This window comes from Ammodytes marinus (assembly GCF_949987685.1).
Source record: "Ammodytes marinus genome assembly, chromosome: 3".
NCBI classification, from domain to species: domain Eukaryota; kingdom Metazoa; phylum Chordata; class Actinopteri; order Uranoscopiformes; family Ammodytidae; genus Ammodytes; species Ammodytes marinus.
Genome location: NC_137232.1, coordinates 31,455,719 through 31,479,734, shown reverse-complemented (window position 1 = coordinate 31,479,734; position 24,016 = coordinate 31,455,719). Strand labels below are relative to the sequence as shown.

Genomic DNA, 24,016 nt, shown 5'->3' with positions numbered 1-24,016 from the left:
AGGCTGTTACAAAACATTGCATTCCGTTAATGTAGTACTTCAGTGATTGATAAAACCACTCAGGTGCCCATTTAAGGAGTGCCATCTCACCAAAATCCACACATTTTCAAAGCTTCTGCACAATAGATTCCTCTGCCTCAATTTCCTCCTAAAATGCAATGCATACAGATTATGAAAGCAAGTCCACACCAGCTAACATATTTGTGTGTTTGCAAGGAGTAGGGTGGGTGGGTTGGGGGGGGGGGGGGGGGTGGGGTCAGTCATTTTGAAGAATCAGCTGAGAGACCCTGGGACTGTGGTGCTTCCCATGGACACACAATAGCCTTTCTCCGCGAAAACAATCAGACGCGGCGTTATTTTTGGCACGGCTTTGGAGGTTTAACATATTACCTTCCTCTTCCGGCAGCGACGTGACAATGATGATGGGGGGAATTTATTAGAAATGCATTGGGGAGGGGGGCGGGGGAGGGGGGGTTTGCTTGTGGGAAGGCGCGGGTCACAGGTACATTGGCTCTTGTTGGACAGAATTCCTGGCGAGCTCTATAAGTAGACAAGAGCCACTTTGGCTCCGCAGAGAGTTATGATAAATATCTCGCTTCACAATAAAGATCATGATGTATTCAGTGCTTTGATTGTTTGTGTCATTGTTCAAACGTCTGGCTTTGAATGATATAATACTAAATATGAAACCATAGACATTTCTGGGCTCCAGAGGAAGTTCCTAGACTAGAGAGAGTCACTGGAGTAAAAGTGCACAGTAACTGATAAAGCTTTGTGGTCACATAAACGAATGATTTAAATTCAGACGTTAAAAAAAAAATCAAAGAAAGTCAGTGGCAGGGGTGACAGGCACTACAAGTCTCCCGTTACAGGGGCTAAACCATGAGTTGTCACGGATTGTCCAGACCAGGAGAGATATGTTACATATCAAGCAGCACCAAATTACCAGCCGCTTACTCTCTTCAATCTTTTTCTTGAGTTTTAAGTATTGTCATTTGTCATTCATTTAACCCTATAGGTCGGAAAGAAAACAAGTTTGGCCAGTTTGTTTTGGTTGAGGGGAAATTCAATGCTTTATCCCCATTGTTTCTAAAAAATTAAAATAAAAAGGTAACAGAACTGTGAGGGGTCCCTGCAGGAACTTTTAATCCCTTATACTCTATCCTCTCACTACAGCATAAACACTCACGCGTGGTGGAAATTGATGGAAGCATGCAGTACATGTATGCATACACACCAACAGACACACTCTTTTCCTGTGTCCCGTCACCTCTGTAAGGCCATGAAAATATTGTGATTTAGAGACAATCAGACAGCAGTTCAAACAGGCTTGTGAGTCTGCAGAGATTCCGCTCTGAGACTGATACCGAGAGAGAGAGAGGAGGAGGAGGTGGAGGAGGAGGAGGGAGGCTCTTTGGAAAGCTACCAGGGCGCGGACTGAGGCCTTTAAAACATAAAAATTAATGGACACTGTCGAAACCACTTTGTCCATAAATACAAGAGTACAAGCCCATGGTGAAGTGCAACTGTTGGTCTGTAATTTTAGTATGTTTTTACAAACAACTGGAGGTAATTAAGGGGACACATATAGAGAGATACTGAGGCGCCCAGGTGAAAGCAGCAGCAAAGAAACATCCACTTTGCAGAAGCGTGCATGCTGATCCTCTGACCTCCCTCCTTTTAGGGATCAATAAACATTTCTGTTTCTCTGTGTTTCGGGGGGTAGCGTAAGTGCACACACTAGCAAGCAGGCACAGGAGGGCGATTACCAATATGAGGGGGAATTCCCCTCTCCGACAGCTCCACCCCTTTTCCCGGTGGGCTGCCACGAATAAACAGCCAAAACACACACACACACCCACACACACACACACACACACACACACACACACACACACACACACACACACACACACACACACACACACACACACACACACACACACACACACACACACTAACAGAAATGCAGCAAACTCTCTCTATCTCTCTCCCGATGAGAGTGCAAAGTGGTTAGATTCTAAGGGGTCATCCTTAGCATGTCCAAGACACACTAAAAAACACATAAACCCCGCGCAGGGCTGTCTAATAGTGGCTTAAAATAACACTCTGAAGATAAGATAGCCAGGGTGTCAGAGTTCACACCGACAAAGCCTGGCCCAGCCCTCAGCAGCAAGGCACCTTCTTGCTCTTACTGCAAACAAAAAAAGCAGAGGGAACAAATGCTTTTCAGAGAATGTAACAAAAAATAAATATATTTGGCAATACAGACAAGCTTCAAACGAGTAAAGCTTTTCCTAAGACTTGAGAAAAACAAGTTCCCTCACAGACCGAATCTCATTGTCTATGATATGTGTACGCTGAACAATTTTTTCTCTGTCTCTCTGTGAATTCTTCGTCCTTATATTTGCTCATTTATCGAGAGCCTACTTCTATTTCTCCCTCTCTTTCTCACTCTCTCTGTCAAAGGTTATGACCACAAGAGGATCAGAGGCTGTAATCGGGACTACTTTGTTACCTTGACACCATTAGTCATTAGCAGAGTAAACACAGTCACATTTTCCCCCCTGGTCCGGTCACACCCTGCTGGCCAGCTTTGCACAGAGAGAGAGAGAGTTTGCCAGGTAACGCCATTCACTGACGCTTACCCTGCCCACAATGAGCTCTCAGTCTGGGGTGCATGCTCTTAAAAAATCCCAAGCTACTAAAGACAAACCAGACCCACGTTTTGCTCTAGAAATAACAAGAAAAGGGGCAAATATCAACAGAAATAAGACTATTCTTCATTGTTTAAGTGTCCCCAGCAGCACTTTGTTTCCTTGTGCTTGCTCGTCAGTAGCAGGCAGTGCATGTCTGCATGTGTTGCAACCCTCCCCTGCAGCTATCAGGGTCATGCAACATGTACAGTGCAGTTTGGCAGTCAGTCACCATCCCTACTTGGAGTCTAAACAAAAATAAAAAAACGGTTTCGTGACTTAGATAGCAATAAAAGAGGGGAAAGCACACACAATGTGCAGCTGGTTCAAGCAAATTGGATGAACATGTGAGGAAGCCAACATGCATGGCCCCATCCATTCAATCTAGGTTGAGTCAGCTGTGTGAATGTGAGACCAAATGAAGAAGCATTCTGGAAACTCTCCAGTATGTCCATGGACGACTTATCCGTGTGATGGAAATGATGCATATCCAAAATGACTCTTTTATTATGTTTTAGTCGTCTAAAGCCAGGTCTCAATATTGCCACCCCACATTAAAATGATCAGTGTTAAATTTACAAGATTATCCCAGGGATTTTTAATCATTTCTTTTGACAAGTTTGACGTCTTTTTTTTTTTTTCAATCAATTCCTGTGGTGTTTTTTTTTCGAGCTGAGTAAGCCCCCGAGCTGTTATCTCTGTGCCGTCCAATTATCTCCAGACTTAACCTCCAGTGTATTTACATAGTGAATGACTGTCAGTGTTTTGCTAATATGGCCCCACACAGCCACTTCATCCCACTCAATACTGAGAGTGAGAATCAATGGAGCAAATGAGATTAATGCTCATATCCCTCTGCACTGTCTGTCTTATGAGAGGCTCTTTAGGGCCTCGTTTGGATGATGTTAATTACACTTTTAATCCATTTTCCTTTTCAATTGAGTCGGCAGAGTGAGGAGGAGCGCGGCGGAGGATTTTTTTTTAAAGCACTAATTGCCCCTCATTATCTTAATGACAAAACATGACGACCATGTAAAGGATCAATGCAAAGTAGTGCTCAGGCTCAGTGCATCAGGAAACAAGAGCTTGAGAATTTGTGGCGTTTGATGGTCAAAGGATAAACGTAAAACACAAAGAGAGGGTTGCAGGCCAGAGTTAAAGATTTCACAATTACAAACTATACTAGCCAATCATTCTTTATCATTAAGTATTGTCTCTAAATACTTTTTATTGATTTTTATTTTAAAAAATGTACTGTTTATTGTGTACACTTGTTTTTTTAGATCTGTCAGAGAGCTGTTTCCTAAACGACTGAATTCAAACCAATATGAGTTACGGCACGTCGAGTTAATTGCAGATTTCCGTGTGACTCACAGACTGCGACACCTGCTCCTTCCCCTCTCTTTCCTCTCCTGTTGCTTTCCACCCTACAGTGTCAAATATATAAAGCTATAAAACTGAAAGGTCGTTAAATAAGAGGCTGCCCCTTGTTAAATTTAGCTACAATGCTGAATGTGCAGCAAATTCTACTAAAAACTGATTTTATTTTATTTAATTTTAATTTATTTTCCCCCTTTGGAATGAGAGAATCTTTGTCATTACATGTCAGGTATATGTGAGCAATTATCAAACAACTTTAGAGAAGATGTCTGCACATCTTTCTTAATATCCCTTATCAATATACAGCATATACATTTTCAGTTGTAATGACAAAAAACGTCAACAATGCTTTAGATATGCCAACAAATCAGACATTTATCTTTTGATAACGTTTGTGTGCAGATGCTTTTAGTGCGGCATAGGTCCTTTATGCCAATGAAGGAGAAAAAAAAAAGAATTACAAGAGAGAGGAAAAGGAGAAGTGGGATCCCAAACAGTTCCACTAGACAAAACAGCCATTTTTCTCTCTCTCTCTCTCTCTCTCTCTCTCTCACTCTCTTTCTTCGCTCATTCATTCCCTCTCTCAATCCCCTTCACCCTCCTGAGATTGGTCATAAAGTTTTACGATAAACCGAACTGGGTCAGAAATAAAGGGGGACGGAGGGCCAGTATTCCTCTCACACACTGGCAGGGCTAAATGAGGTCCTTGAAAAGAACCAGGGCCATATAACCACCGACAACACCTGGAAATTGCTGTCGTTCGTAAGACATCGTCTTCAGATAAATCATAACAGAAAGTCATCTCTGCTGATGGAACTCTGTGAAAAAAAAGATTTTGGTTTCAATTTGGGGTCGGAGGGGAAGATTTAGCAGAGCAAGTCGTAATAGGGTACACGTTGTGCGGCGAGTGTGTAATATGTGGTTTTCAGGGCTGGCTTTAGACTCAGCAATTCTCCTCCGTGGCAGTAAAAAAAAACTGTTGGAATCAGGTAATGTGTGCTTGAACATTTCCAGCTCACAATGAGGAGCATGGGGAGTCATCTGAACCGCAATGAACAATTCACAGTCCAGCACCCACACACACACACGCACACACACACGCACACACACACACACACACACACACACACACACACACACACACACACACACACACACACACACACACACACACACACACACACACACATACACCAAAGCCTGCACATGTATACGTGTAGAAAACACAAGACAGTTACAGGTGTGTGCACATGTACACTCCAGACACACAATGAAACACACCCACACTCACAACAAGTCATCTCACAAAAAACCCACACACACATGGAGACACAAAGCTCTCATAAAGAGACACACACACACACACACACACACACACACACACACACACACACACACACACAACCCCAAAAAAAAACTGACAGCAGCTTTACAAGACCACCCCCCTCCCAGTCATTTTTAAACATACAGACAGCCATTGTGAGCTGCTACAGTGTGTTTCCAAAAAAACACCAGTGTCGGCCGGAAGGCTTAAAGACGGCACATTGTGCTGTGTTGTGACAGTGTGTGATACTTAACAATCACCTCATCATAGCCATGTCCGTGACCTGTCGGAGCCTTACACAGCCACCCGAGCAGAACCACCGTGTTGACAGCAAGTCACACCTCACGGATAGAGCAGCTCGGGGAGAGCTCCCTCCACTTTGCTTGCCTTTCTCTCTCCGTCTCTCTTTCAAAAGTGTGAAAGTACTTATGGAAAGCCTCCTCTTCTATGCCATTCTTTTCATGTAAAAAGAGTGTGGGCTATTGGCTCGCTCAAACTCTTGCCTCTTCACTGAGAGAGCACGAGGGAAAGGGTGAGAATGACAGATGTGTGAAGGAAAAAAGCAGGGGAAAGCTCCAAGTTTTCCCACTTTTTTTTTAAAGATGTCCAAATTATTTCGGGGCCAATAACAGCGCATGACAGCTTTTTTTTTTTTTTTATCTTGTTTTATCTGTAATGTAACTGTATCGTTTACATGGCTAACGCTGTATTTGGATTGAGTTATTAAGCACTCTATATACTGACATATACCAGCGAGCGAGAGACCACCTGCGAGGAAGTGATGACAAACACGTCGGCTAAGATTATGTTTTTTTTTTTTTTATTCGGGTCAAGCCGCGGTATGCTCCATTCACATGTCAAATAAAGTTTAGCCTCTTGTCTTGCTGCCTGCCTTTGCTGTGGGATTACTGGGGTGAACTGGCCCCCATGTTTAAAGCATGCACCTTTTCTCTGCAGCCCAGGTGAGCAGCAAAAGGACTGTGACATTCCTGGCATATCTAAGAGTTTATATCACACAAAAAAAAGCGTGACTGGGAAGTGCGTTGGAACTATCATCTCTAGCGGGGACCGCCTCTGATCCTGCCCTGTGGTCCTCGCACGGCAGAAGCCAGAGCACAATTACAGTAAGAAAACACACGCAGATAGCATAAGGTGGTGCAGCGTGGGGGAGAACTGTGTGTGTGTGTGTGTGTGTGTGTGTGTGTGTGTGTGTGTGTGTGTGTGTGTGTGTGTGTGTGTGTGTGTGTGTGTGTGTGTGTGTGAAGCGAAGTGAAGTGAAGGCAGGGTGGGCCAGCCGCTCATGGGGACTATCTGACTTGGATCACAATAACACCTTTTAACACAAGAGCACACGCTAGACAGGGAGGACAGCCGTATTTGGAAAATAGAGGGGGAAGTCTTCTGGAATCAGAGTTATATGCTTTATGAAAAAAGAAAAGATAGAAAAAAAACTGTTTCAAAGATGACTGAATGACTCTCAGTTTGCACTTGATGCATGGACCCAAACAGCGATATTGAGAGAGGATACTTCTCCATTTGGGAGTTCAGAATCAAGTCATCCACATCTTTTCCCTCTCTCTCTCTCTCTCTCTCTCTCTCTCTCTCTCTCTCTCTCTCTCTCTCTCTCTCTCTCTCTCTCTCTCTCTCTCTCTCTCTCTCTCTCTCTCTCTCTCTCTCTCTCTCTCTCTCTTTCTTTTTATTCATTTCTTCAGATCTTCTTGTATTTTGGTGAGTTCTTTGAGTTTTTTACCTGATCATCTATCTGGCAGGCTGTCAGGTTATGCTGCTGGGCCACAGGGGCAAACTGGACGTGCTTCAGCCAGCTCCCGATATCTGGCTTGCTGGCATCCACGCAGAATTTTACATGGCCTGACCCGTCCAAGATCTGCAGAGAGAGAGAGAGAGGGGGGGAGAGAGAGAGAGAGAGAGAGAGAGAGAAGAGAGAGAGAGAGAGAGAGAGAGAGAGAGAGGGAGAGGGGGGGAGAGGTGGAGAGAGAGAGAGATCAGACTTTGATCAGTATCAGTCCAGGTTACTGTGTCCAAACACTGAGTAACCACATACCTCCCACATGCAAGGAGCTGCTCTGTGGCGCAACACACACACGCACACACACACACTCACGTGCTCGCAGACGCACACACACACACACACACACACACACACACACACACACACACACACACACACACACACACACACACACACACACACACACACACTTTGGGTGAAGTACAAGCAAAAGCAAAGTCTATTTTAATTCATCTAAAATATCCATCCCAATAATATAAAAATGCTTGTATGTTTTTTTTATATATTTCATTTGAACAGTAATTCTTCCGGAAAAATCCTGAACTCATTTTTACAACCACAAAATAATAACAATAACTGTAATAAAACCAATTGAAATGTGTATTATATCTGTGCCATTTTATTTTATTTTACCCTCCAGGGAGCTCTCAAATAATTATGACATTTCAATTGCAGTCATAAAATTATATTTAAATGTTTTCCAACAACTGTAAATCAGTAGAAATACATTATACTATAAAGTCCCTCAAATATAAATCAAGTAATTATTAATATTAGGAAAACATTTAATAAGATTGCAAAAATATATATAATGCAACGAATTCTGACTGACCAAAATAATATTATTTTGTTAACATTTTTCTTCTTTAAATATGCTGCTAAATTACCCTGGATTTAAATTTCCTTCAGCTGATTTTGAAATTCGTTTTTAAAAAGTGTGGTCAAATCGAATAGATTTTCAAAATATTTGGATGTAAAATTGTTGTTTTATAAATAGCAAATTTAACATAATAATGCAATCAAAAAATAACATTGAATATAGACTATATTAAATAAAAACAATAATAAACGAAATAAACAATTGTGTTACTCTGCTGCACCACAACACAAACACTATGCAGGCTTCTGAAGAACAAAATAACAATACATACAATGAAGTGAATTAATATGCAAATCGAAATATCCCTGGACTTTCTATCGTTTGCAAAACATTTACACAGCATTTTCTCTCAACGAATCGTCAACGGGCTCAACGTTGTTTTTAATGTGTTAATATTTATTGTACTGCAGCTGTGCACTTTTACATGGGAAACAAATCAATTGCAGGAAACCGCGAGTGATAAGAATTATGAAGACGTAGCCGATTGTTGGGGATGCAAAACGGACTCTCTCGCAGGGTCACAAATCTGTCTATCTGCCATTGTATCAGCCGGCCACTGAATAAATATTTAGTTTGCATAAAGCCCTTTGTCTGGACTAACTGACTACATCTACCGACCCATTCATTCCTCAAAACTGCTCCCCAATCGTTTATGAATTTAACCGTCAAACTGAGTTTACAACCGAATGAACAATGAACAATAGTTTATTTTTTATTATTATTTTAGCGCTCAATGCAAAATGCTTAAAATCATTGTTTTTTTTTGTCCATCAAGTCTGTTTCATCTTACCGTTGAAGCTCGTTCGCACCGGACAGTTAAGACCACTCGGGATAAGAACAGCAGATGTTAACTGAGAAAAAGTGATGAAAACTCCGCTTTAAAAAAATTAAAATGTGAACGACCTAAAAACTCGACTGTCAAAAATAATAATAAAAACTACAAATTGTCGCTTCTATGGCGCGTTGTCCGGATTTTTGGCATCGTTAAAACAAATCACCAGCCGTTCTGCTGTATTTTTGTCGGTGTCTCTGTGTTTCTCTCCCAAGCCGCAAGACGAGTCGAACTCTTCGCCCGGTTGTGCACTGTCCCTCAGACGCCTCGCGCTCGCTCAAAGTAAAATCCTCTCTCTCACTATATTGTCTCAGAGACAGACATACAGCGCTGACTCGGTATGTATCCTCTGACTGTCACACGGATCGGAACTAAATCACCTCCGGTATACAACAACTTAGCGCCCCCAACTTTTCAACTGTGTGCTGTGCGCGCTTCAGCTTTGGCTCGTCCGCTCCTCTCTTGTCACCCCTCCTGTCCTGACGCACCCAGGTGTCCTCTAGTAGCCATTCAACTTTTCATTTTTCTCTTCCTCACCCCCCCCCCCCCTCTCCTCTCCTCAGGGAGGGATGTGTCGTCTAGATGATAGCGGAGAGATTCAGCAGGGGGGGTGGTTGGCTTCAAGCATCGCCCCCTATACTCCATGTGCTGTCCCGTACGCGTTTTCTCTTTTACGCATTCATTGTCTCATAAAGAAGAAGGATCCATCCATCCAACGCAAAGAGACGCGAGTCAGAATCAGCGAACTGTCTGTTGCCCCTGTCCCCGGTCGGAAGCGACTCCTCTCCCGCAGTAAATTTAAAAAGTGACAGGGGGGCTCGGGGTTGGAAAGGGTGAGCGGGGTCAGGGAGAGGTCGGGATGGGGCTTCTAAAGGGATGAACTATACACACACACACACACACACACACACACACACACACACACACACACACACACACACACACACACACACACACACACACATAGCCTACACACGAGCGCGCGAGCGCGCGCGCGCACACACACACACACACACACACACACACACACACACACACACACACACACACACAGAGGCAGCACACTTTAATGAACCAACACAGGCATCAAAGCCCCTATTATATTATCCACGTGTTCCCAAACTTTTTCACAACACGCCGCGCCACTTCACGGACCAGTTTATGACATTATTAAGCTGAGGAGCAGAACTATTCTCTTTGTTTTTACCTAGGTTTCAATTTTAGGCTGCATTTATCTTCGGGATGAGGGAGTAAGAACGATAAGAAAGTGAGAGAAAACAGTGACCTTATCCCCTAATTGTGCTTGCGTTGAGGGACTAATGGAACAACTAGACTTTAAGTGTTCCTCCCGGGGACCTCCAGGAAACACCATAAGGACCATTTCAGGTCCCCGTGCCACAATTTGGGAAACACTGACCTAATCACCTGCGACTTTAATTTTTTTTTTATGAGTTGTTAGACGTGCGCGCGCTCTCGTCCTAAATCCACAATACGCGCGCGCACACTGTAAATAGGCAAAGTATGAATGCTTTACTTTTAAATGATTTTAATAATATTCTAATTTTCATGAAAGAAAAGGACCATTATGCAGAAGTCAAGTTAGCTGTTTGAATCAATCACCAAATTGAAAAGGCACAATTGTATTCTTGAGTGTTTAAAATCTGGCCTCCGTGTGCACCTGCTTGCTTTACGCCGGGCTCAACAACTGACGAAAGGAAACATTGATTTCCTTTTTTATTTTTTTTATTCAGCGTTTTTAATCTATAGATGTTACATGTTTACAACAACTGAATCAGTTTCTGGGAACACAAACGGACACCGACCGATATATAGAATAATAAAGAAACGTCCTCGTTGTCAGTGAGCGCGCGGGCAGTTTATTAGGCAGCTCATAAAGCTGGGAGCGGACAGGGGGGGGGGGGGGGCTTTCGGCCTGATGAGAGCAAATGATGATGGATAACGCCTCGCACTGTGACATTGACCTTCCATCCCCAGATAATGCCCCATTGTTTTACTGAAATCGCGGAGCAAAATGTGCAGGAAGGACAGGAAAAATCATGTGTAAATAAGGCCTATAAGACCTCGCCACCGATTCCCATCGTCTCGCTGTGACTTGCTCCTTGAGAAACACGAGCATGAGACCCCCGGTCCTGCCATGCCCGGTCATTGATTTCCTGCCTCTCCTTTCGACTTGTCCATTGTTGGAAGCCTTTTTAATTTAGCCATAAATTGGGGAAAGCTCAAGTCGAATGAGCTGTTCTATTTTCTTCCTGTCAGGATGAGGGATTTGTTTTATGATGCATTGTGTATTAAATACAAGTAATCTGGGAAAGTGATTGCTGCTTCACCACCACGGGCCTCTCCGGGTCTGATCGAGGATCCTGATATAAGAGAGATGCTGAGGGTCTGAGTGCAGCTCTGTTCAGAAAAGGAGGAACTGTCTGTGAGGGAAAAAAACTGAGGATAAAGACGCGGGGTTTGTGTGGTATCACCGGGGGTAAATTGGGTAAACGGTATTAACAGGGCTTCACTGAGGGCTGGCTGGCAACACGAGGACTTCTGTTGTACTTCTGTCACGCGGCAGTAGATGGCGTGCTCAACTGAACTGTACTTTGTAGAAAAAAAGAAAAAAAAACTATGAATGGAGAGTTGAACATTTCAGATGACAATATGAGAGTCATACATAGGCCTATATGACACTGTGGTGGTGGTTGCAGTTTGAGGTTTTCAAATTTTCACCATCAAATTATTGCATGAAATAAATCACATTGATTCACAACAGAAGTGTGTGCATCTGTGAAGTACAGGCTAATCCGGTGTCTTGCGCGTCTAATTTAAGACACTGGTGGAACATCAGCGGTTTGACTTTTTTATTTCCAGCAAAGTAAGCTGTTTGGAAGTTTGGATGGTTAAACATTTGTGCACAGGGTTAAGTGATTTAAGTTCCACAGATTTATACATTATATATAAAAAATCAATCCAACTTTGATTCGTGGGTCAGCCCTTTATGTCCCTTCATATTGAAAGCACGGCAGTTTATAGGCTATCTCAGCTTGTAACAGTCTGCTCTCATCAGCCATCTTTTTTTTTTTTTTACTTATTATACGAGTGGGGCGGGTCATTTATTTCTCGCCCGTGTGAATTGCGGCACAAAACATCTACATTAAGGCGACATATTGTTAGATGGGACATGAAAGATGCAAGCTGCATGCATGGGGCTTGAATATATAATCACCTGAACGAACGGCCATAAAGCGCTCATGAATCTACACGGAAAAAAGACCGATAGGGGTGAATTGAATTTAAAACACTTGTGCCGTTTATTAATAAGGCACGGGAGTGATTTGCAAGACATGGCTACAATTTACATTTATTTCACCAATCCGCCCTAAACACCATTCTGTGATGTGCTGAGATGAAATAGATCTGTTTTATCTGAATTGACGTCATGCCTTTGTCATAATGATTTTGACATAGCTATAGCCTACTTAATAGCTGTAGAGAAAAAAAACAACTGTTTATCAACAAATTACAAACCAAATACATGCATGCAGGCTTCAGGGTATGTTAGATCCGACCGTATCATGGCACACAGCATTTCATACTCGATTCAAAGACTCTGTAAACATACAGCATCCATCCGCATAATGTTTAGTGCCGAGGCTTTAAAGTGCTGTGAAATTCTTGAAAGCGGGTTAAATTGGTTAAATGGGCCGCGTGCTTATTTTGCTTGCGGCTTTTTGTGTTTGTTTTAGGAGTTCAGTCACGCAAAAAACAAGCGATTCATAACTGAATGTAGGGAAAATGTATGATCAAAAAGCTTCATATTCTACTTGATCTGAGGTTCTCCTTCATGATTGTGAAACCAACACATAACTTTTATTTTTTTAATTGTATTTTAAATTTTGAATAATTAGAAAAACTTTGCAACTTATAGGCCTATATATTTCTGGCACAGAAAGTGAGTTTGATTTCGCTACTCAATCCGCATGCAGCCATGTGAAGTCAGATGGGACAGTGGTGGTGGAGGAGAGGGGGATTCCCGTGTGGGTTGCAAACTGACTCCAGGCCAGCGAACTGCAGAGTACAGCCTATATACCGAGGGGCCACATGGAAACACTGGGACGGCCTGTACGTGTGGAGCATTCCAGCACATCCTCCAGGAGTAGCGGGAAGAAGAAGAAAAAAAACGAGAGGAGAGAAAGAAAATATAGCAGCCAAATCCACATGAAATAGTTCCACCATTCACGGTGAGACCTCGCATTGACGCCGGCGAAAAGCTGCATTACGTGTCCATTATGACTCTGTATACACACACAGCCCCACCCCGGCATATTTTTATTTTGCTTAAATGTGGGGCGATTCAATCAAGTGGTAAACACTCATTTAACGCTCAAAAGAACAGTTGGCCCAGCCCTATAGAGTTTGCACAACGCGCCGAAAACGTTTTCATCAGTCAAGACGCGTGCACACACTACATAGGCAATATGAAGTGTGCATGCAGCCTAAACTTCCACATAGTCTATTAAAAGGATAGACCTGGATCGGTCTGGTGTGTCCACGTAGCCCAATTACCATTAAGACAGAACAGCGGAAATGAAAGGGGAAAATGTAAATAGAAAATTTCCTTGGGTCTGGAAGTAGGCCTGTTGTGAGCGGCGTGTTAATCTCCACCTCAGTAATTTGGTTGTGCGGGAGAAGACAGAAGCCCTGCTGCTGTGCCCTGCACTTCATAAATCACTGCTTTATGTGGACAAGGTCAGCACCACCCCTCCTCACTGGCCCCTCCCGGCCCCTACGCCATGTTTACCCGGCCGCCCGGGGGCTCTCAGGACCAGACCAGCTCACTTCTAATTACTTTGGATTATTTTCATTTGCCGGGGGTCAGCCAGGCATTCCGACAGAAACAGCAAGAGAGAGAGAGAGAGAGAGAGAGAGAGAGAGAGAGAGAGAGAAAGAGGGATGATTTCTTGACAATTTGTTTTGGCCTGTGTGAGTTCCCATATAGGCCCCGGCCCTGTTTGCTGAATTAGCAACCTGGTCATTTCTGTTTTGGCACTGTCTGTCTGCTGCTGTCCTTCTTGACGGATTGTCGCACTGACAGGTTGGCAAGAGAACTGCACACACGTCCATATTAACACATCCTTTATTTGATTTATAACCTATGAATAATAGTTTTTTTTTCTTTGAGCATATAGGGGAGTGTGTGGTGAAATGATTCCATGAGGGCAGACATTTGTTTGTTGGGAGTGAAAACTGGCAACAGTTTGAACAAAAGCAGAATCACAGGATATGATGCTTGATTGGGAGGATTTATGAGAAGATATAAATGACCTCATCTGCAGAGAAGGAGGGTGGCCGGAGAGAGGCGTTCTTACTATGGGATAGTATGGAGCTTTTCCATCATTAAAATGCACATGTTAATCTGAGATGCAGACGGATAAAAAGAGAGAAAGCCTAAAATAATTTACACTTCAATTGAAACTGACATCTCTGCCACGGGTTTTCAATTACAACAAATGTGATATTTAGGTTTGTCAGTGTGAATGAGATACGTTGTTTCCTGTGCTAAAACTAACCCTGGCAGCAGGACTTGCACTGCAACAGAACATTCTCGCTGGAATACAAGGGGCTTTATTAAACATAAAAAAAGGAAATTGTACTACATTCAAAAGTTAATATGAAGATAATTGGTTGGAAGCAACCTGATGTTCGCTGTTGTTTAGAGGGGGCGGCACCTGGAATGTGGCTGCAGCAAGTTGAGGAGGTGAGGAGAGGGGTGTGTGTGTGTGTGTGTGTGTGTGTATGGGAGGAGGTAGCAGCAATGTACAGCAAGTATACAGGGTTGTGGTAATCACAGACACTTCCTCAGCACACAGGGCCACACTGTATGTGGGCTACGGGGTGCGATAAAGCTGCACAAGGAGTCAAGAGGTCAGGTTTTTCAAGCATAAATTCAGCAGGGCACACAGCTCCTTTACGCATGGGACATATACTGGAAACTTAAACAAGCCACTCCACTCCACTCCTTACTACAGCCCAGCGAAGTAAAGGGGGGGGGGGGGTGTGGGGGATGGGGGCGGAGGTAATTAGAGCATGGTGCCGGTGGCCGCGGGGTGAACAAATCGCCTCTAAAACGCTCATAGATATCATCTTTAAAAGAGCTTTCTTTTTATGTACAAGAGGTAAAAGCGGGTGTATGGAAACTGAACCCGGGCACTTCAGATGTTCAAGTGTCACACATTCATTACATTTTTATTGAGCTCTCTGCTCTCACGTTTTAAAGCCCCTGCTGCAGTACTACTACTTACAACAATCTGCTTTTCATATACCGTGTCCAATTGGAAGGCTAATATTTTAATGTTGGGCGGATATCAGACAGACTCCCACTACATGTTCTAGTGTCACAGAGAGAAAGTGATTGCCATGTCAGTTAAATATATCGCACCAGCCTAGCCGCCTTTGAAATAACAGAATCTTATAGCAAAAGGCTACTCATATTATATTACAGACTGGGATATCAATGTTTTTAAGAAGGTAAATAAACTCTCAGTAATAGTGTCATGTTTACAATGGATTAGGTGGGAAGGACCATTTTCCCCGAAAGGCGAGGGCAGGTGGAGAAAACATACACCTACAAGTTGATGGCTCACAGATAAAGAGAGCCTATTTGTGTATTGACTTTCTATTATAGAGTGTTTTCCCTGTTTTGCAAAGAGAAGAAAAGAGTACATTGTTGGACTGAGGAGGGAAAACAGAAGAGAAACATGACAAGTATATAGGACTAATGGGTTTTTGTTATCCAGAATTTACAAGTGGTCAAAAAACTGCAACGCGAGAAAGTGAGAAAATGTTCTTGAGTGAGTGCAAAGTGTAAGCAGATTGTGGAAGTGTGTTCAGTGTGTCCCGTCTTGCACACACACACACACACACACACACACACACACACACACACACACACACACACACACACACACACACACACACACACACACACACACACACACACACACACACACAGACCCCCCCCCCCCCCCCCCCACCACACACACGGAAACCCCCACCACACAAACACACACACACATTTCAGCACACACACAAACACACTCACTACCCAGCACAGGTCGGCTCAGTATATGAGGGCATGATGAAAGTCAGAATTAACTCGGGGAACAACAAATCAGTTGCAACAAGCCCTAAAATGAAGGAAAGCCGAGTGGCTCACACATAACACAGTGGCTCCCATTAAAGGCTTCGCTGGCTTTCAGTAGCATCAAAGAGGCCCCCGAGTTAGGCTGGGATTATATTTAACCCGGGAGCTTGTTGCACTGCTGAGTACAGGGCACACGCTGATGCTGCTGCTGCTGCCAGTGCACCATGCCTCTGGCTTTTTCAGACCAACGCTCTCATTAAAATGCGGCTTGGCCACTATTTCCTACAGGAACACACGCATGCACTGACACACACACAAAAACAAATAAACAGCCAACGACATAAAAACAATAAAAAAAAGATATGATCATTATAATTGTATGATAGTTTTTTTGTCCTTCAACTCTTACACCAGAACATTTTTTTACTCTACAGGAGAACTGGGATCTTTTATATTATTTGAAAATATTTTTTTTATCATTCTATAATTCATTCTACTTTAATAGTTGTGAATGATAGACCTATAGGTGATAAGTCACACATGAGACAGTCTTACTGATCTTCACAGCAGTTGAGCGATATATACAACAATCTTATATAATGTAAAACTAGATTTTGGATAACTTTTAATAAGCTTGTACATAAAAATGTACCTGGCTTATAGAAAATTCAACACCATTTCGTCTAAAAAGGAATCTGCTAAAAGTTCACAAAGGATATGATTTTACTATCCCCTATCCCTGGTGCATACTTGGCCTGTAAATAGCAGTAAAATCACAGCACCCCAACAAAAATTCTCCACGTACGCGGGTGCATGACTGACGATTTCGAAGGCCCTATTCCGAGACAATGCAATCTCACTTGGCACATTTCACTAGTCAGACTTGATATGAACCGTCAGACATCTGCGTCAATACTCCCAAGGTTTTTATTCAATTCCAAACCAATCATTCTGGTGTCATACACTTTTGGGTTAATATTCTTACTGTGAGGGCCCAGGGCTAGGTGAAGATAAATCAGCTTTTATGATGGGTTGTTATGGTTTTTACGGCACTGGTGGTTGTGAGCGACTGATTTGGGGATCAATCACCTGCAGGTGTTTGCTGGGGGGTGCTGTGAGGATCGATTGTGGATCTAGGGGCTGTGGTGATGGAATAGAGGTGTGTGTGTGTGTGTGTGTGTGTGTGTGTGTGTGTGCGTGTCCGTGTGTGTTTGTGTATATTGAGATTGGGTGCATTTGTAGAAAGTGTGCGTTCTGGGGTGTGTATGAGTTTCTTAAGGCGCGAGAGAGAGAGAGAGACAAAGTGATGAAGGTGTGTGTGTGAGTGCTTGAGAGACAGAGAGAGGAGATATAGCCGGGGGCTGCAGCAGTGATGAAGGGCCACTGGACTATGACCAGACCATCTCAGCTCTTATCGTAGCCCCCTCCCTCTCCTTCCCTCCCTCCCTCCCTCTCTCTCAATTCACTTCTTTATCTAGATGGCACTTGGGAAAAAATCTCATTGTCACACAACATTTAACAAAGACAAAAGTGTCATGGCGGGCAGCTGGAGATGACTGGCCTGGATGACAGAGCGAGCACGGAGCTAGTGTGCTAGCTAGAGTATCCCTCAACCCCAACATCTTCTACTCCCGTCTTGCGTGTTTTTTTCCCCCAATTGGGAGAGGCCGGCGAAACACACCCGCCAAGACACACAAACAAAGTGTGTGCATCTGGGCGCAGCAGTTGGCACGAGCTGCCATCAACACGCAGACACATTAAGTCGCACTAAAGTTTGTCAGTTTCTTTCCCTTTCTCTGTGGATACATAGGGTGTTTATACACATTCGACATCTCGGCCGTATAACCGTCAGACAGGCTGCTTCCTCCGTGGCTGTCAGCGGAGCACCGGCCTGAAACAAAAGAGGCGGAGAGGAGAGCGAGGGCCTATACGCGTTTTCTGAATCAGAGGAAGTAGGTGCTGATTACGCTTGCCCCCTGAAGAAGCATTCCAATCCTGTTAACCATGCATGCTATAAGGCTGCCAACTCCACTGAGAGAGTATAAACCTCACAGAGCAGCAGCCCCACCCTGTGTGCCCTTCTCCCAACCTAGGGGTGGAGACTGGGACAACAATTCGGCACTGGCATTTGGACCAGCCCAATTTCAGAAGGGGGAGGAGGGGTGGGGGGGGGGGGGGGGGGGTTGCTTTTAAAGTGAGATTATGGCACCGGTATATGCTCACATATTTTGGTTCAATTTGATGCACAAATACAGATTCGGGATATATACTATACTGAAATAATCCCCTGTCACGGCCCAGGACAAGCATCTGCCCCCTCTCATGTCCTTTTCCTCTACTTTCTTTTGCTCCTATTAGGTCACGTCTCCTCCTTATTTCTCCCTTCATTTCTCCCCTTCGTTCTTCTCTTCCTAACAGTGTTGCTCCTCCACTCCTATTCTATTCTCACCTTCTATTTAGCTCTTTCCTGCCCGTTTCTTCAAATCTCCCATCCACCTTCTGTTCTGTTTTTTGTTCCTCCTCTTTTCCTCTCCTCCATCATCCCCTCCGTAACAGACACACGACAGCTCCGCTCGCTCGGAGGAGGAAAGGAACATTCCACCTTCTTCACACCCTTTACCTCTCTATCCCTGATGAATGCCTTTCACTGCGCGTGTTTATAAGATAGAGGGGGTTAGTCATAATCAAGCCTAAGAGAGTATGTACACACGGCGGACATCCCGATAGAAGGCAAACGTATTCAATTTCTGTTTGTTTGACAAGGAGCGCTGTCTCTCTCCTTCTCCTTGACGGGAAGACCCCCATCCATCCAAGCAGGGGGCGCGACCCCTAGCAAGCACTCCCCTCTCTCTCTCTCTCTCTCTCTCTCTCTCTCTCTCTCTCGCTCTCTCTCAAGTGCTAACACATATTAAGTAAATGAAGAGTCTCTTCAGGGCTCTGCAGGAGACAAACGAGCTTCTTAAACACAGGAGGAGTGGCGGTTTGATCTGGTGTCGGGCGGTTGTTTACGGCGTAACTACTTTCGGCAGAGTTGTGTTTGCGATGTTACCCATCTAAAGTGTGTTTATACTGCGGTTGAGATGGCCCCCGGTTCTCCGAGCCAGGTGCCGAAGCTCTACGTCTTCTGTTTGAGACGGAGAGTATGGGCTGCTCATGGCTTTGGAGTTTGTGTGTGTGTGTTCGTTCCCTGCAAGTCTGTGTGTGTGTGTGTGTGTGTGTGTGTGTGTGTGTGTGTGTGTGTGTGTGGCGGTGCTTCTCTGGTGCCAAATGCTGTCCAGCCAGGCAGGCAGGCAGGTTGGACAGTGAATGTGTCCACAATCGAAAACCACAAAACAAGGTTTCAGGTTAGGGTGTCTGCTCTCATTCTCCTTACAGCTTTTCCTCCTGTCTTTCTGTCTCGCTCTCTCTCTCTCTCTCTCAGCAATTATTGTCATTTGGACTCTTGAAAAAACAAACCAAAAACAACACTCCTGGTGGGAAGTGTTTAAAAGGAAGGATGGAGGGAGGGAGAGAGGGATGGGGACCAAGCTTCGGTGGGTTTGTGGTTACGGGGGTGGGGGGGGCTATAAGGCCCTCAGGGTTGGTATAAGGGTTTTTGGTGGTGGCGGCGAGGTGTGCTTGGAAAAGAGAGAGAGAGAGAGAGAGAGAGAGAGAGAGAGAGAGAGAGAGAGCGAGAGAGAGAGGGCCCTGGTGTAATCTGCAGTGCTGAATAGACGGAGCTCTTAATAGAATCCCGTCGTCCGGCTGCCACCGAGAGAAACAAGAGCTGTAATGGATGGGCTCGGCTCGGGCTCCCCACTTTCCCCCCCGTGACCCCTGCGTTGGTCAGAAGTAAGAGCTAAAGAAGCATTGTAGCCCCGGGCCTGATTGAATGGGGAGGGAGGGAGGTGAGGGTGGTGGCAGTGGCAGTGGGGGAGGTGGAGGGGGGGGGAGTGAGGGAGGCAGCCGCACTGATAGACCAATTTCCCACTACTGCGAGCAGTATGGGGCTTGATTGATGAGGGCTGGTGCTGGTGAGAGGAGGCCCATCACATGCGATCACATAAATACTTATTCAGCTCGAATTGGGCCTGACAAGCCTCGCGACAGCTTTGTCCTGTCACAGATATCATTGGGAAGGGAAAACGCTCCATTAATCATGCGTAATTAACTTTTTTCAAAACGGAGAGAGGGGTTCTGCTTTCAGAACCCAGTCGTATAACCCAACCACTCAGTGCCCAGATAAAAAAGATTCCAGCATCTTAATACGGGGGATTTGGTGAGCAGCCTTATTAAAAAACTCCAGCCAGTTCCAGCCCCTCCCCCCCCACCCTCCTGAGCTGCTCCGTTTGTACAGGAAACGGCTTCATTAGTATCGGTTTAGGGCTCTAATGGGCTCGATACAAAGCGTCCTCTCTCTACTAACCCAACCGTGTTCAGTGGCCTTACCGTGCAATATCCTGTGAGCGCGCACGGCCATAATGTTCTCTGTTTGAAGTCGGAGCAGTGAGCGCCTGCCACTAGTTAACTACCTTGACCCTCCCATAAAGCAGTGTGTGGAGGAGTGAGCCTCGGAGAGCACCAACAAGCTAACGTGCTTTCATTCACTCTCCTTGCCAAAGGTATGCTTCCCCCTGGGAGAGTATATATACTGGACCAGAGCTCTTTTGTTTTAAAGCAGCAGACCAAACAATCATGCACTCATGTTAGGAATAACACAAACGCCCATGTACTCACACACTGATGCATGCACAGCCTTGCTACTACCATATCTCATCTGATCAGCATTCCTTTCTTCAGCTTTTTCTAATGCTGCCCACCTGCCTAGCTGTTGCTGGGACACAATGTAAGAAGTTGGTATGGGAGAAGACAGACAACAACGGGGGCAAATCAAGTGCATACAACAAAGTGAAACTGATCATTAGAGTATATTGGAAGAATACAACAGCATTCCAGGCCAGTGAGTTATGTCTTTACAAATTAACCCAGTGAGGAAATCCTCATAGTACATACATACATTGCATTGATTCTACACTTACCACTTTTAACAATAATTCCGGCTGATTAATCCAAGTTAAAAGGAAAGCAAAAAAACAGAATGCCTTTTCTAAAAAAAAAGAAATGTACAATCCAAGGGGCGCAGAACTGAAGGTGCATGTATGCTGTATCATCCCCCTGAGCCACTATTTTTCCCCCTTAGTTATTCTGTTGGTTTTTGTGGGCATCGCATGTTTCTCTGACTCACCAAAGTTCGGACTTACTCATGACGCTCGTACAGTGTACACAGTTACATGAAATTATAACCTATTTGCGAGGGGGAGCGGGGTCCACATCAAAAGTTTCCATTTCGTTAAATAAATGGTTAGCCATTGGCATATCGGAATACAAACACTCACACATGCACACATGCACACACACACACACACACACACACACACACACACACACACACACACACACACACACACACACACACACACACACACACACGCCCAGACTCAGTCATCCCTCTTCTTCAGTTGGTCATCGATGGTCATTTCCTCTAAACACCATCCTCACTGCAAAAGGGGACTTGACTCATTTCCTGCCTGTAATTAGCTCTGTCTGGCCCCTCGAAAGGAAAAGAAGACACACTAAATCATGATAGTCAATAGTCATACTCCGCATATAGCCACCATGACACGTCTGACCAGAACCATACACAAGCACCAACAAACACGGCATCTTACTTCTTCGAAAGGACTTAATAACAACCCCAAAAGTAAAACAAACAGTGATTCATTAGTTTATCATTATGCACTTTACTTCTTTGAGCTTATCTAAAGCCATTTTCTTTATGCTTGACTGCATCGGTAGTTTTTTATACAACACGTTGAAAACATGTTGGATGTTTTTAATAGCTGCTGGCAGAACTCAATTAAAGTATTAATTGTGCCTGGTTTTAAATTGGCTTGTTATATTGGGTTTATTTTCTTCAATTAAATATAAATGGTAATCAAGCTGAATTGAAAATGAATAGCAGGAGTTCTATTTTAGCTTAGCGTGTTCTCTCTGAAATGTCCTGAGTAGTTCAGAGCCATCAACATTTTTAATACCTTGCCTCCCCACAATAAGCTTTAGCTACTGGGTGTAACCTCCATCATCTATTAACCAAAACAAACTCCAAGAAGCGCCTGACTTTATTGTTATATCCTTTACTCACCTACACTCATATCTGTTAGGCATAGTAGAACTATGGGCAAAGTAAAGCAGAATCAAGGCCCAGACCAGGTGGCAGGGGATAGGGGGTTGTACTCATGATGAGGAGTCTCAAGAAGACAGGCCTAAATGATAGCAAAATCAATTCTAGAGTCTTGGGGGAGTAACACACTTGAGTTGGTTCAAGTATGTGAAACCACATTCAATTATACGTTGGTCTAGATATGGGACAGTCCAAACGATAATGGAGACAGGTGGTTGAAGTGAGACCACACACACAGAGGAGAAGAGAAGCCAGAGAAGAGGAAGAGTGGAGGAGTGAGAAGAAAAAGAGGGAGTGGGTGAAGGGTCAAGTACATTCAGTCAGCTTAGTTTGACTTATATGGAGAAGGGGGGAGACAACAATAAGTGCTTGTGTGTCCGGGCGGGCCTTGAAGGCAGCACGGCTCTTCTGCTTTTCACAATGGCCGGCTGCTTCCCACTCCAGGGCCAAGCGCGGCCAGACCTGCATGGGCTCACTTACTAACATCCCCCCCAGTTTATGTCAAAAAGTACTTTTCACTGATTATTTGTCTATTGAAAGAACAAGAAGAAGAATCCATTCATTAGTCCTATAGGGGGAATTCATTTCCTGTAACTATTGTTTTAATTTGTACACGCACACATGCACGTCGCACGCACAAACACACACACACGCAAACACTGAAATTAACACACACACATCCCGGTTCCATTCACGTGCATTAATGGAGATCGCGAAGGTGCATGCTAATTAATAAGACGGCACCCTGAGCAGTTTTTGTTGTTAAGTGCCTTGCTCAAGAGCACCTTTGCAGCACTTCACAAGTCCCCACAGTCCAAATGACTGGTCCAATGATTGACACACATCGGGTTGCAGAGCCAAGTCCCCATGGAATGAGCTAGTGCCGCCCCAACATAACACTGTCTATTTCCCATTATAAACATCAGCAGTTTTCCTTGGTTCTTTTAAGACTTGGCACTGTGGTGGGAAAGTGTCTATTGTGAAATATCTTTAAAAAAAAATTCTCTGCTTTCAGCTCAGCTCTCAATACAATTGGCTGACTGTCAAGGCTGTTTTTCTTCTCTCTCATTCACAAATAGGGTACTGTCTACAGGGGGATGTTGTGAATGTGAGGTTTGAACAGGCCACTGACAAAACTCAGGCCCTGAGTCTCAGGGAAAGACCTTACCGGCAACAACATTATAACATTACAACTGATGTAAAATCACTATTTTCAAGTCATGTCCAGCCAAGTAAATTGTAATAGAGTAGCCAAAAGTCCCAAAGGGCTTTAACAGTTTTAACAATATATGACACCCTCTATCCCGTCGTAGATGCTTTACATAACAGTAAATAATGCCTTAGATTTCGTTACCGTATCTACTGAATTCTTACTACTCAATTAATCATAAAGGTACATAGAAAAATTGTATTGACCAAGTAAGCACATTAACGCAATGAAGGTTATTGAATTTTGCAAACAGGCACTATTAATTCACAACCTGCTTTCTTAATGCTGTTTCCTTTGATTTCCCTAAATTTGCTTCTATATTCACACCTTTAAATCTTCAGACGTGGGTCAAAACCATTTTTGGGGGGGATGGACATGTAGATTCGATATGTGTTTGACTTAGCAGAAGGTGGATGATGTTTGTCATTACCACCCTTCATTGGTACAACAGCAGGTCTGTCTTGTACCTTCCTCTTAGGGGCGAGCAGAGCACCCTCCAGAGGTCTGACTT

General features: G+C 44.1%; 1 protein-coding gene across 8 annotated transcripts in view; it reads right to left on the bottom strand.

Moving 5' to 3' along the window:
• mecom (MDS1 and EVI1 complex locus) overlaps positions 1-24,016 on the bottom strand; it is a 138,943-nt gene that overhangs the window by 22,027 nt on the left and 92,900 nt on the right. For 7 of the 8 annotated variants that reach the window (XM_080052449.1, XM_080052451.1, XM_080052452.1 and 4 more), the window contains exon 3: positions 7,151-7,285. In XM_080052449.1, coding sequence (XP_079908575.1) covers positions 7,151-7,285 — 135 coding nt within the window. Of the gene's footprint in view, positions 1-7,150; positions 7,286-8,880; positions 9,417-24,016 lie in introns of those variants that run through there. The other variant, XM_080052454.1, reaches the window with a different exon arrangement.